This window comes from Lathyrus oleraceus, chromosome 5 (genome assembly GCF_024323335.1).
Source record: "Lathyrus oleraceus cultivar Zhongwan6 chromosome 5, CAAS_Psat_ZW6_1.0, whole genome shotgun sequence".
NCBI lineage: Eukaryota > Viridiplantae > Streptophyta > Magnoliopsida > Fabales > Fabaceae > Lathyrus > Lathyrus oleraceus.
In genome coordinates this window covers 644,374,186-644,388,967 of record NC_066583.1, presented here as the reverse complement: position 1 = coordinate 644,388,967, position 14,782 = coordinate 644,374,186, and the positions used below count along the sequence as shown (strand labels likewise).

Genomic DNA, 14,782 nt, shown 5'->3' with positions numbered 1-14,782 from the left:
CAATGGGTCTCAACATATGTACTCACATTTACTTGAGTGCGTACTGTAGTAGTTTGAGTATCTCATGATCTAAGGACCCCACTGTTGCTTCTTTTGACACTATCCTCCGCAAAGATGTTAATAAGATATTTACTCACTATCATGAGCGTTTATGGCCAGAGAATGCATGCGTGTCAGCTCCTCGTGCATGAAGTACGTTATACAAATACATTAAATTATTTTATAGTGTGTCCCATCTTCATATGACACCAATGTCAGAAATAGATTCATAATGTCAGTTCATTAGAAAATACTAAAAGAGGGATATGTAAGGCCATACCATCTTGTGGTTTTATTTCTTATATGTCACAGTGTTATTGCGCTTGCAAGAGATGCCATAACAATAAGAGTTTTAGGAAGGCACTCCTGGGAGGGTCGTTTTGGATGCAATATTATCAAAATGTAATTTACCCTAGAGTAGGAGGTGGAGGAGGAACATGATCATTAGATATATCTGATAGGTATATTTTAATTTGTGTAAACATTTTGAATGACTATGTTATAAATTATGTATGACTTATGCAAATGACCATTGTTTGAATGACTTATGCAAATGTCTAATATGTTAATGACCGACGAAGATTCACTTTTTGTTAAAAATGAAATTTAATTTACGAATGACTTGTGAGTTATGTTATTCAAAATTGTCATTGTAACTTATACCAACAATATTGCTCTAGAGGTGCATCCAGATATTAGAATCTGAATTCACCCATTTGTCATTGAGTGTACGAGAAAATAGGCAAAAGATGGTATCCTGGGAGTATCTCTCAAGATTGAAATCCAAATTCATTCTTATTATCAAATGTTTCAGAAAATTGTCAAAAATAGTGTCGTAAAAATGTATCCAAAGATTGAATTCTGGATTCACCACTTTATTATCAAATGAATGAGAAAATGTGCTAAGAATATTGTCCTGAAAGTATATCTAGAAATTGAATTGAGATTCCCCCATTTGTTATCACAATGTGTAAACAATTGTGTCATAAAAGTGTATTCGAATATTGGAATTCGAATTTATCATATATATATATATATATATATATATATATATATATATATATATATATATATATATATATATATATATATATATATATATATATATATATATATATATATATATAAAACACCTCCAATATAATAGTATATTGTTGTATTTTAGTGAGTCAGAAATTCAATCTTCGAAAATTTTGAGAGGGATCAATTATTTGGGCCAATGACAAATGGAAAGTGAAATATTGGACCCGATTCCAAGTTGAAATATGAAGAATCAGAGCCGTTGTTTGGTACACAGCAACAGCACTATCAACGGACACGATTTGCTGCTCAGATGCAACGGTACAATAGCTTAAAACCCCAAACAGAACGAATGATCATAGAGTAGCGTACTTGTAAGAAGAGAAGCAACGCGGGAAAACTCCATAGATAGCAATCAGAGCGAGCAAGCACAATGCCGGAGCTACCGGAGGTAGAGGCGGCAAGAAAAGCGGTGGAAGAGAACTGTATCGGGAAGAAGATAACCAAGTGCATCGTTGCCGATGATTCAAAAGTCATCGACGGTGTTTCTCACTCCGAATTTGAAGCTTCCGTCATCGGCAAAACCATTGTCGCAGCTCGCCGGAAGGGCAAGAACATGTGGCTTCAGCTCGATTCTCCGCCGTTTCCTTCCTTCCAATTCGGTACTTTCTCTGTCTATTTCTTTTACTTTTTAAAACCCTAGCTTCCTCTTCTCTCTCTAACTTGCGAGTTTCTTTTTATAACTGTTTGTTAGGTATGGCTGGTGCGATATACATCAAGGGAGTTGCAGTAACAAAGTACAAAAGGTGAGGCCTCCGGAGACCTAATGCTCAAGTTTTCAAATATTTGATGACAAAGACTCTGATTATAATGCATTTTCTCTTTCAGTTTTACAATATAATGTTTTTTTAATCAAACTTGTTGGATTGAGCTTTAGAATTTAACTAAAGTGAGTTTTTCAATTTATACATAGACTATAACGAACACACATGCATGAAACTAATGGTATTAGCATGAGTGTGATAGTTTGTAGGGCTAATAGTTAGAATCTGTAAAATGATTTGCATGGATATTAGATACTCATTTCTATGTGTTGAGCCGAATCCCCTCAGTGTATGTACCAGGTGTCCGGGTGTTTTTTTTGCTAGAGCTTTTCTCTTACACTCGACGGCATGTGACATTCCTAGTATCAAGCTGCAAATTTTCAGAGAAATGTCGTTATTCAGTTTTGTTTTCTTTCATATATGCAAGTAGGGGAATGGATCCTCTCAAGTGTGATTTACACTTGAGAGAGTGAAGTGTAATCTCTCACCATTCAAGAAGAGAGAGAGGAACATTTGAGTATTTTAGAGAGAATAACTTTCAATGGTGATAGATTGCACTTTACCATCTCAAGTGTAAATCACACTTGAGATAAGCCATTCCCATGCAAGTAGTATCAAGCTGTCTATTTCAGTTTATCTTAGTCAGTTTCTGTTATTGAATCCTTTTAATTTGCTTTTAGAAGTTAGTTAGGATTGTTGGTTGGTCAGTTAGCATATTTTGTCAATTGGTTAGTGTTAAACTAACTATTTAATGACTTTCCCTTGTGTATTCTTGTAAGAATTTTCAATTCATTGGAAATGAAAACTCATCCTTCTCTAAACATCAATAAGTAGGTGATTGTAGCTGGAGGACGTCAGTGTATGTTGGTATTTTATGTATTTTATTAAACAGTAAGAAAATGTAAATTTTAATATGCAAAGTCTGTTGCTGTGTTAGAAGCATACAAGTGAAACAATTTTTTTGATTTGATCCAAGTTCAGATGTTAATTTTTTGGTAGGAATTAACTTCAGAATGCGAAATAAGTGTTTTTAATGGGTGAATTTCTTATTTTACCCTTATGTGTAGAGTTTTAATTTGATATTGACCTAAGTTTACATGTCTCAAATGTGTAGAACCACCTGAGCGTCGTGTGTTATTTTGTTGCAATGATTTGGCACCTATAAGTTCCTTGAATGGTTAATGTAATGATACAAACTTTCATATAGGTCTGCTGTAAATGATGAGGATGAATGGCCTTCCAAATATTCGAAGTTTTTTATTCAGGTAACAGCTGTCACTCCATTGATGATTGGAATGCTTGAACTTATCACTCTTGAGTCTTTGGGAATGTAGCCTCATAGTCTGATGCTTTGTTTTATATTTGATGAGTTTTTTATTCAGGTAACAGCTGTCACTCCATTGATGATTGGAATGCTTGAACTTATCACTGTTGAGTCTTTGGGAATGTAGCCTCATAGTCTGATGCTTTGTTTTATATTTGATGAAAAATTTAAATGGACTATTTGCTGGGGACTCATATGATCTGTATTCTGTTGTAAGATGCGAGTAGCTTATACTATGTTAGAGTTGGGCTAGATTTTCTATTTGTGGCTACTATATATTTATTCAGATTAATTTGTCTACATCCAAAAAACATGGTATCATGGTGCGAGAGAAAATTTCTTTTCTAGTCAATTAAGTAACAATTTATTGGTTGTCTTGGTATATTTATATAACCTTGAAGCGACAACTAAAAAGAAACAAATGTAGTATTAAATTATAGTGTGTAGTGAAGCATTATTTTTGAGATCCCACATTTATTAGAAACATTGTCAAAGTATTCCCTGTAAGACTCGGACTTACCTCATCCCTGGAGCCACCTTTTGGTGTTGAGTTAGGTTTAGTCCAAATTCTAACACATTAGATTTTCTCAATACCTGCAGTTTGAACTTTCTACATGTTTCCTCTTATTTGATTTTTTCCATTTCATACATCAGAGCATAAACATTATGAAGTTCTGCCTCTGTGCGTAGGTGATTTGTCTTGTAAATTTTCAATTTTCGTTGCAAGTATAGTCAGCCTTGATATATGATGATATGCTTCTCTAGTGAGTATTGTCGTTCATGTGAACTACAATAGAGTACTAACATAGGTTAATCGTGTTGGTGCAGCTAGATGATGGTTTGGAGATATCTTTCACTGACAAAAGGAGATTTGCAAAAGTTCGCCTGCTCAAAGATGTATTGTGACCCTACTTGCAAATTGTCATCCATATAAATAAGAGTTTGATATTAACTGTATTTTTTTCTTAATATAGCCCACATCAGTGCCTCCCATATCCGAGCTTGGTCCTGATGCACTCTTTGAACCCATGACACTTGACGAATTCACTGGGCGTTTGCACAAGAAGAAAACTGAAATCAAGGCTTTATTACTAGATCAAGTACTAACAACTTGCCTTTATCACTTCCCAAATATTGTATTCTGTCTTTTAAATTTTTATTTTGTTTATTTATGATCAAGATATAGTTAGTATTTTACTATACGTATGCGTTATTTTTCTCTGTTTTAATATTGGTATGCTGACTTTTTAATGCCATAGTTTTTCTTAATGCAAAGCCCTTTGCATGCCGATTTCTGTCTTTTACATGTTTTCTTGTTGTGCTTTTACAATGCATAAAAAATTGACGTCCCAACTTTATGTTACTGTAGAATTCATCATTTATAGAAGATATTAAATTTCCATTCTTTGCAGAGCTATATTTCAGGTATTGGAAATTGGGTTGCAGATGAAGTGCTCTACCAAGTAAGTGAATCCTTCTTTTCCTCAATAATTTTGAATATTTGATATTTTCCAATAAATTTTTAACTACAGACTAATTTTTAGTTTATAATTGTATTTAACTTATTAAGCTTTAAGTTTTAATCCTCATCTAAACTTGATCTTTTTAGCAATTTAAATGTATGGCCATGTGATAATAGTTAATAAGCAGTGATCAACATGATTTCAAGAAAAATCGATGTACTTCATTGAGTTTTAATAGACCAATATCACGTCCTTGGTTGTATTAATATTGCCTCAGCAAGATGACGGTTTTATATAGTCCTCCGTATTGGTTTCTTTTAGATCCTTTACCGTATGCAGATTGAAGAGGATATTTGTTCATGTCATCAAGATTGTGAATGGTCTGAAATCTTGTTAGAACGGAAAAAGAAGCATAATTTTTGTTCAGAAGAAATAAGTTGGAACCTATGATGCTTATTAGTTACTTTAGTCTTGTCTTAGATATTAATATTCCTGTGTCTGCACGTGTGGACATACACAGAATAAATGGGGGAACTGCCGTCCAAATAGTTCTCGGTTCTTTCTAAAGAGATTTGATCGTGAGCTGCCACCTTGAGGGTTAATGATGCTTTCTAAGAATTTAAAATAAATATTGGATTCAGACTTATGTTCTTAACTTATTATTTGCGTAGCGAAATCACCTACCTTTTTGATAGAGAATTGAAATCGGTTTAGATGAACCTAAGCTGTTAGTTAGCAACTATAATTAGTTATTAGATTTTATAATACAATTTGTCAAACATCTAGGAGCAATTTGGAATCAAATTTTCTGTCGCCAGGCAAGATTCATGATAGGTTATTATGACAGTATTGGATTCATGAGACTAATATGCTATTGATAGAGAATTGAAATCGGTTTAGATGAACCTAAGCTGTTAGTTAGCAACTATAATTAGTTATTAGATTTTATAATTCAATTTGTCAAACATCTAGGAGCAATTTGGAATCAAATTTTCTGTCGCCAGGCAAGATTCATGATAGGTTATTATGACAGTATTGGATTCATGAGACTAATATGCTATTGAATGGGAAATGTTTTTAGTGGCACTGCTTGTTTTCACATATGTATTTATTAATTATTATCAGGCATTTAGGAGGCAGGAACTTCAATTTTTTTTTGGAAATGGCATTTCATTGGATCAAGTATCCGCTCTGGCCTTCTTTTTGAAGTCAGTGGCTAATAGACTATCTTTCTAGCCTTGGATAACTCCAAATTAGATAATTTACTCCATGCTTTATAACAATAAATTTCCCATATTTCCAGGCAAGGATTCATCCACAGCAGTCAGCTTCTAGTTTGTCGGGAGAAAACTGCTCAACTTTGTATGAGTGCATTAAAGAGGTGGGGATGCTGGTTTTCTTTGAATTGTTTATAGTTATGGAACATGTAGACTCCATAAAAATAGAGGATAAAACCTGTAGGTTATTCAATTTGCTGTTGGAGTTGATGCTGACTGTAGCCGTTTTCCCCTTGAATGGTTATTTCATTTTCGATGGGGGAAAAAGCCTGGAAAAATAAGTGGTGAGGAATACTTTTCTACCATTTATAACTTGACAAATAGATTTATTTTACAGGTTATTGAAAAAGCAGTTGAAGTTGGAGCAGATAGTAGCCAATATCCCACTAATTGGATATTTCACTTTCGTGAAAAGAAGCCCGGCAAAGCTTTTGTTGACGGTTTGCTTCCCTACTTTGTGTAAAAAATAAAAACTAATATATATTTTTTGTGCAACATGAATGATGCCCTATTTACTATGGTCTCTAGCTGCTTATATTTTAATTTGATGTGCAGTTTACTAAAAATTGTGGTAAATTGAATAACCTGTATTCTTGATTGGTGTGATTTACTATTCTTGGATCAATGTGAAAATTGAAGCATCCAGAGTGTATCAATACTGGTCTTGTTTTGCCATTTCTGATAATATTGCAGATAAAAGCTCCAAATTCTTATGTGTCTTTATATGATAGGGGAATGATAACGTTACTAATGAAGTGTTGTTACTTGTGGAGAGTGTGACATTGTAGTTCTGAATGTATAAAATGGAAGAACCATGATTAATAATTGAGGATAGGATGCCATTTTGAAACTCACGGTTTCTTCTGTCAAGTCAAGCTCTGTTACTACTTTTTCTGCATATTTCTTCGAAGAAAGTATGCCACTCTTTGTTTTCTTAAAATTTTGTGAGCACATCAATGCTTTGAAAAGGGTTTCTGAAAGTGGCTGGTGTTTTGTTTTCTGAAAGTATGTAAGATCAAAACTAAAACAAGATAGAGTCATGTATAATTAATTTCTTGGCTCCTTATTTACCGTTTCTTTAGCTATGCCTACATACTGTGAAACACAATCTGATTTCCTGTCCAATAATAAGAAATCCAAAGATTTATACATTTTCATATGATTGCAGGGAAAGAAATTAACTTCATCACCGCAGGTGGTAGGGTATGCCATTCTGAACACTGCCCTTATTGTTTTTCGCCAACGTCTTTCATTTATTTCTAATCTGCAAATGTTATTGCTCTCAGACAACTGCGTACGTGCCAGAGCTGCAAAAGCTAAGTGGACCGCAAAAGTTAAAAGAAACTGGTAAAGCTAGAGGGAAAACCTCAAAGAAAGCAAGAGTAGATGATGATAACAATGATGACATTGAGAATCCTACAAAGAAGGAAGACCAGACTTTGGGAAAGAAGGGGGCAAAGGCTGGAGCTAAAGGTAGAGAAGCTTCTAAAAGAAAAAAGACAGAGGAAAGTGACGATGACAATGACGGTGATACTGGTACTGATAATGACGATGACAGTGATCAAGTTGAAAAGAGGAAACCAGCTCCGGCCAAGAAGCAATCAAAGAAAAGTGTTCAAAGCAATCAAAATAGTAGGAGTGCTAGGAGCAAAGCTAAGTAGCCACAATTGAGTTTGAATAGTTTTGCCATGGCTGTGTTCACACTTTGCTCTCAGAAGGATGTTTATCATGTTCCTGCAACATAGGTTCGCCTTACAAACCTTTTGTCTTTATGATCTTTTGGTTAACTTTGCTTTAACAAGTCATGATTGCTTTATGATTATTTAGTTGTTGGATGCCTTCAGTTTTTTGCAACTAAATGCTAATTTCAGGCTTAAATTATATTTTTGGTCTATGTAATACTTTCATTAGCTTGTCATTTTGATTATCTCTCTAGAAATGATTTTGGTTAGACTTTGATATATTTGTTTTTAATAGATTGGCTAGAGATCTGATTTTGAAAAGAAAAAAAAGTTATATGGGGTGTTTAAAAAGTGAATTTAAAAATAATTAATTTTGTTCGGATTATAAGTGATATTTCCATCGAAGTATAGATGTTGTTTTTCAAGCATAAAGTATAAATGTTTAGTAATCAAGAGATTTGGGTTAAATGATTGATAGGTTTTCATTTAATTGATTTTTTTCTCTTCCGAAATTTACCAAACATAAGTCAATTTGATTTAGAAAACAGTATTAAGATTCACATAAGAGATTAAGAATTCTTTGTCGCAAATATTTAAATTCTCTACCCATCACAAAGAGTTATGTGTTACTTTTAGAGCGACATTATATATGAATTAAAAATCTATTTAAAACATGCGAATAATAAAAACGGATAGAGGAAATAAGTATATGAAAAACATATGATGCCAAATTTTATTTGGTGTTGCTATTGATATACTTGCACATCCTATTAAGTATATAAATCTCTTAGATGGTTAGAATGAGAGAGTTACACTAAACCAAAAAAGAAAAAAAGAATGAGAGTCAAATAAAAAGATAAAGAGTTACAAAGAGAAAGGTTATGTCATTCATTTTCTTTAAGGGATTAATTATATGAACAATGCATTCCTATCCAATTCCAAATCATACCTACGCATCCCCTACCACCCATCAAAAAAGGTCTTCTCCCCATGAAGAAGATAAAACCATTGCACAAATATTCAAACCTTATAACAAAAGTCAATCTTGAATTTTTGAGCAAGAACTGTTCCCACCGAGCCTGGAAGAGGAATCCATTTTTTTTTGTTTATTGTCAGAAACCTGGGAACACCATAGAAGTTTGCTTCTAGAAACACTCCATTTGAAGACATTGTGACAAAAGACCAACAATCTCACCCATTGGATCCACTATTGTGCAACAACACACTTTTCTTGCTCTTCTTGACACTACAAAAGCAAACACTTCTCTTATCATTTCATACCAGCCGGAATGTGATTAATCCAATTCCAATGAAAATACTTTTGAAATGTTAGACTAACAGTTGGATAATAATCAACTCATTAAAGAAAATATAAACCAAACCATTTTATAAGTGTCCCTAAAATTAAATTTATAATAATGTTTTATCTTAGTAGAATGTCTTTTCTATAATATTAGAAAGTTTAATATTATCTTCAATAACAAAATTGTTAAATTAGTTTGAATTAACTATGTTATATATTTATTTTTATTTAATAAGTTATATTACATAGTTATTTTTAATTTAATTAACTACTCCTATGTTACATGATTATTGAACTAGTTTTAACTAACTAAATTGCATAATTATTAAATTAGACAACATAACATATATTTGTTTTTTTATAGTATAAATAAAATATATGAGATAAATATTTATTTTGTTATTCTTTTTATATAAAATAAAGACAATGATATTTAAAATATATTTTATTCATTGTTGTCTTCCACGTCCAATTTTTGATGGCAAATATGACTTTTTTTTTATTGAAATTAAAATTCCAAACTGTTCCATTTAAAAAAAATCCTAAGAATACTCATTTTCAAGACAATATTTGTCCAATTAATAAACTACGAAGAAACTCATATAATCAATGAATGAATGTATGTTTCAAAAATAATAATAAAATATTTTTTCTTTGATAAATGAATGATCGGATTCCTTTCTGATTACAAACACAACATGCACCCGTGTATTGATTTGAGAAGTCTCTTTTTAAAATGGATACTTTAAATTTTTTTTTAAAGTAAAACAATTTGAGATTTTAATTTTAGATATGAAATAGTGCAAGGGAAAAAAAGTCGGCAAATGTTGTCCAACTTTCTCAAAATCAAACTACTAGTACATTGCAATATGATTTTATTCTGGTCAAACTTAATTGCCTTCAATTGATACCTTTCAATATGATTTTACCAATTCCTTTTGTTTTTCGAGTTTCAATTGAACCTACATCTAAACCAGAATACATGTCAACTCAATCACGAATTTTCATATCATTCACTCTAAACCTCTATTCAGTATTCAGTACTTTTCTCACTCCCAAATCACATCAATTCAATAAAAAAAAACAATTATGCAAGTTGCATGCCACAATAACCACTCCTATTGTACCAAATCACTTCAATTCAATATACATTATTCAATACTCTTTTTTTTTTTTTTTTTAAGTGTTACTCTTTTTGTCAATTAATCATAATTACTAATTTATTTGAAAGATTTAATTTTGATTTGAAAGATTTAAAGTAATATGATTATTATGCATTGACAGTATAAAACTTTTTATATTTATAGTGCATACTAATATCTTTTTATAATTATAAAAAAATAATTATTATTGATTTACTTTTTAAATAATAATTATTTTTTATCTATATTATTTTTAGTTATTTGTTATAGTTTGTTTCATTTTTTCATTTTAGATCTATAATAATCATATAAGGGTAATTTTGACAAAAATTCAGATCATATCATCTTGAATTTTGGAAATGACAATTCAAAAGGAACCAATTTTTTTAAAAATATTTGACGCTTAAAAAGAAACGGAGGAAATAACTATTATAAGTGAAACTACATAAATAAATATTAATTATAAAAAATTTAATAAAATTTGTTTTAATTAAGTTTATAATTTAATAATAATAAGAATGTTAAAGTCCTCAGATAATTTTAATCAACTATACTATATAGCTTTTTATAATTAAAGTTTATGATTAATAACATTCAATGGTAGAGTTAAATATTACTTTTGTCATCTATATACAACATTTTTATAAAGGACATATTTTTATATAAGGAAACAAATTAACTGTTTATTCAATTTTTTTTTATAAATAATGTCAAAATAAAAATAACTTTTATATAGACAAAAAATATACTTTTGATCAAAATAGTTTTATAACCTACCAGGATTCTTTCGGTGAAACAATATTACAAGGGTTATTTTGTGTTGGTGCATAAGATTAAGATGAAATAAAAGAGAAGAGAGAGAATAACAAACTCTAACAACTTTCATTACTATTCTAGTAACGGTTATATAGAGAATGGTTACTCCGCAACCTTTGCGTACAACGTATTACGTTACTTAATGACTAAATACACTATCACTTATATACACAAACAATAATTTCATGTAGACGAAATACTAAAATATTGAATTATCCTTCAACATCATCCCTTAATTCAGGATTTAATTAATCAAAACTAATAACACCAATTTCATCCCTCAAGTGGAGAAATTTATTAGTTTTGATTGATCGCTTTCGTCAGAACATCTGTCAGCTACTTCTGAGTGCTAGAATGCATAACTTCTAGCACTCCATTATGAATCTGACTTCTCAGAAAATGATACTTAGTCTCACTATGTTTGATTCTTTCATACAACATTGGATTCTTAGCAAGATTGATTGCAGACTTGTTATCAACCATCAGTTTCATAGGTTTGCTTACCTTGATCTTTAGACCTATAGTAAATTCAGAACACCTGTAATGTATTCAGCTTCACAGGTTGACAAAGCAATAACTGGTTGTTTCTTGAAACACCAAGAAATAGGACATCCCAGATACTTAAACAAATATCCAGAAGTACTTCTTCTGTCAACTCTGTCTCCACACCAATCAGAGCCCGAGTAACACATCAACTCTGACTTAGTCTTTTCTCCAGAAGGGAACAAAACTCCATACTACAGAGTCCCCTTAATATATCTCAGAATCCTGACAACATCTTAGTAATGAGACCACTTCGATTTACTCATGAACCTACTAACCATTCCAACTGCATAGGAAATATTAGGTCTGGTATTACACAAATACCTAAGAGATCCAACTAACAACTTGAAAGTTGTAACATATACATCATCACCTTCAGGACCAGACTTCAATTTGTGATTTGTTTCTGTAGCTGTGACCACAACCTTATAATTCAACAAGTTAAATCTCTTCATAAGCTTAAGTTCATACTTTAGTTGATGCAAAATGATACCCTTCTCATAGTACATAAACTCCATCCCTAGGAAATATGTCATATTTCCTAGATTAGGTATCTCAAACTTATTCAATAACACCTTCTTGAACTTAGCTATCTCATGTTCACAACTTCATGTTAGAAATATGTCATCAATATAGCGATACACCAGAATCATATTACCGTCAGAAGTATGCTGAACATAAACGCCATACTCCATCTCACACTTTATGAATCCTTGGAGCTTGAAAAATGAATCAATATTCAGATTCCAAGCTCTAGGAGCTTGTTCAGTCCATACAACGCTTTATGTAACTTGTACACCATCTCTTCCTGATTGTTTTTCACAAATCCAAGAGGTTTTGACACATATACATCTTCTTGTAATGGACCGTTCAGAAATGCAGATTTCACATCTAAATACATCAGAGGCCAATTCCTGTTAGCAGCTATCGTAATCACCAATATGGTTGTCTCATGTCTCGCTACAGGAGCAAACACCTCAAAGTAGTATAACCCAGGTTTCTGTATAAAACCTCTTACCACTAACCATGCTTTATATTTTCCAATTTATCCATCTGGCTTTAGTTCCTCTTTAAAAACCCATCTGACACTGATGACTTTCTTGTCATTTGGAAGCTCATCCAACTTCCAAGTCATGTTTCTTTCTATAGCCTCAAGTTCTTCTTTCATTGCATTCAACCACACTTTCTTCTTGAACACTTCTTTAACACTAATCGGTTCAGAGTCTACTAACATGGCACACTAAATGAATTCTCCTTTAGAGTCCATTTCAGTATCTTGCAGCATGCCAAACTCTACAAATCTTCTTAGAATGTTTCTGATTCTTTGTGGCATATGAACTTGTTCAGAATCTTCTTTGGACGTTGAAACAATATCAGATGCTGAAACCCTAAAAATACCACCTTCAGAGGCATGAATATTCCCAAAGTCTGGATTTCCACCAGATTCTGAATCACCATTAGAATCTGGATTAGAATCAGATTCACCTTTAGAGTCAGACTCGTCTTTAGCATCAGAGTCACTTTTAGACTCTGACTCATCTTCATCCTCAAAATCACCATCAAATTTTGATTCATCTTTAGAGGCAGATTCTCCTTCTGACTTTGAAGTATCTTTAGAAGTTGGCAGTACACCAGAGTTGGATTGAGATTTACTCCAATCCCACATTTTTTATTCCTTCATAATGGCATATATGTTGAATTCTACCTTGTTAGTGACATGACAGTAGAGCTTATAATCACTTTTACTATGGTACCCTACAAGCAACATAACTCTGCTTTTGTCATCCAACTTCTTTCTCTTAGGATATGGAACATGTTTGCAACAAACAGAACCAAACATTTCTAGATGGCTCACACTTTGCTTATCTTCAGTCCACTTCTCTAAAGGAACAACTTTCTTCAGTTTCTTGGTTGGACACCTATTGAGCACATATGTTGCAGTAGCAACAACTTCTCGCCACAAGGTGTGAGGTAACTTTTTCTCCTTCAGCATGCTCCTTATCATATCAAGAAAAGTCCGATTTCTTCTTTCAGTAAGGCTATTGTGTTGAGGAGTGTATGAAACAATCACCTCATGCTTAATTTCATTCTCCTCACAGAACTTTATGAACTCTTTAGAGTTATACTCACCTCCACCATCAATTCTAAGAATTTTCAGCTTTTCACTACTCTGATTCTCAACCTTGATTATTAATTTCTTAAATTCAGCAAACACCTAATGTTTGAACTTTATAAGGGATACCCATGTCATTCTTGTTAAATCATGAAAAAATGACACAAAATATTTATTCCCCTCAAGTGAAGGTACTGGAAATGGTCCACACACATCAGAATGCACCACACCTAGAGCATGCTTTACTCTTTGAGGCATTTCATATGCAAATGGCAGTCTTGGTCGCTTCTCTCTCATGCATACATTGAATGGCTTCTCTAGATTTTTAATTACAGGAATTCCATGTATCAACTTCTTTGAATTCAGATGCCCTAAGCTTCTGAAGTTCAGATAACCAAATCTTTTATGCCATAGCTCACTCTCCTTCAGAACACTTGTTGCATTAAGCCATTAAGAGTATGCAGTTTTAACATTCACTTTGAATGTTCTATTCCTCCCCTGTTCTAACTTCATAATCAACTTCAGATTACAATCATACAAATTCAAAAGATTGTCCTTCATGGTAGCTGAAAATCCTTTCTCAATTAATTAGCCTACACTCATCAGATTGCTTTTCATGCCAGGAACATACCACACATTCTGAATCAATGTTGTTTACCATTATTCAGAACTACTCTGACATTTCCCATACCTTTAGGATTGAGGTATTTACCATCAGCACATATGATCTTTGTCCTCTTTCTATAGTCAAAATCAACCAACCATTTCTTATTTCCAGTAAGATGATTTGAGCAGCCAATGTCCATATACCACTAGTCTGCCAAATATACATCATCAGATTCAGAAGCCATCAACATCACATATTCATCATTAGAATCTCCTCTGGCTACATTTTCTTCTTCTGGCTCCTATTTCTTGTTTGACCAATAATCAGCAACGAAATGGCCAAACTTCTTACAATAATACCACTAAACCTTCCTCTTGTCATACTTCTCCTTCCCCTTCTGAACACTCTTCTGCCTTTCATAAGTTGAGGTTTATGACTTATGAACACCATTATATCTCTTCCTGGCTTCTGACCAAGACTGCTTCTGATATTTCTTACCAGAAGCTTCTTTCAGAGTCTATTGCCTTACCTCCATTTCAGAGTTTCTTTTAGTCAGACACAACTCTTGTGCCTCTAGACTGTTTTACATCTCTTCTATTCTCATGATGCTAAGATCCTTAGAATGTTAA

General features: G+C 32.5%; 1 protein-coding gene across 3 annotated transcripts; it reads left to right on the top strand.

Annotated features, from left to right (window-relative positions):
• The first annotated feature begins 1,332 nt into the window (after nucleotides 1-1,332).
• On the top strand, nucleotides 1,333-7,865 carry LOC127087594 (formamidopyrimidine-DNA glycosylase). Of its 3 annotated transcripts, XM_051028504.1 has the most exons (11): nucleotides 1,333-1,721; nucleotides 1,814-1,865; nucleotides 3,091-3,148; nucleotides 4,036-4,104; nucleotides 4,182-4,307; nucleotides 4,620-4,670; nucleotides 5,974-6,051; nucleotides 6,132-6,231; nucleotides 6,301-6,387; nucleotides 7,116-7,150; nucleotides 7,234-7,865. In XM_051028504.1, exons 1-11 carry the CDS (start codon nucleotides 1,493-1,495, stop codon nucleotides 7,606-7,608), a joined length of 1,260 nt encoding a protein of 419 aa, XP_050884461.1. In that variant the 5' UTR covers nucleotides 1,333-1,492; the 3' UTR covers nucleotides 7,609-7,865. The 3 variants fall into 3 exon arrangements, with proteins under 3 accessions (XP_050884461.1, XP_050884459.1, XP_050884460.1); XM_051028502.1 differs by lacking the exon at nucleotides 6,132-6,231 and having other exon boundaries at nucleotides 6,285-6,387; XM_051028503.1 differs by lacking the exon at nucleotides 6,301-6,387.
• The last annotated feature ends 6,917 nt before the right edge of the window (nucleotides 7,866-14,782 follow it).

Coding starts and splice junctions, on each gene's coding strand:
- LOC127087594 (XM_051028504.1), top strand. CDS start 1,493: ATGCCGGAGCTACCGGAGGTAGAGGCGGCAAGAAAAGCGGTGGAAGAG. Junction 4,308..4,619: donor AGGCTTTATTACTAGATCAA/GTACTAACAACT, acceptor CATTCTTTGCAG/AGCTATATTTCAGGTATTGG. Junction 6,052..6,131: donor TGTATGAGTGCATTAAAGAG/GTGGGGATGCTG, acceptor TAAAACCTGTAG/GTTATTCAATTTGCTGTTGG.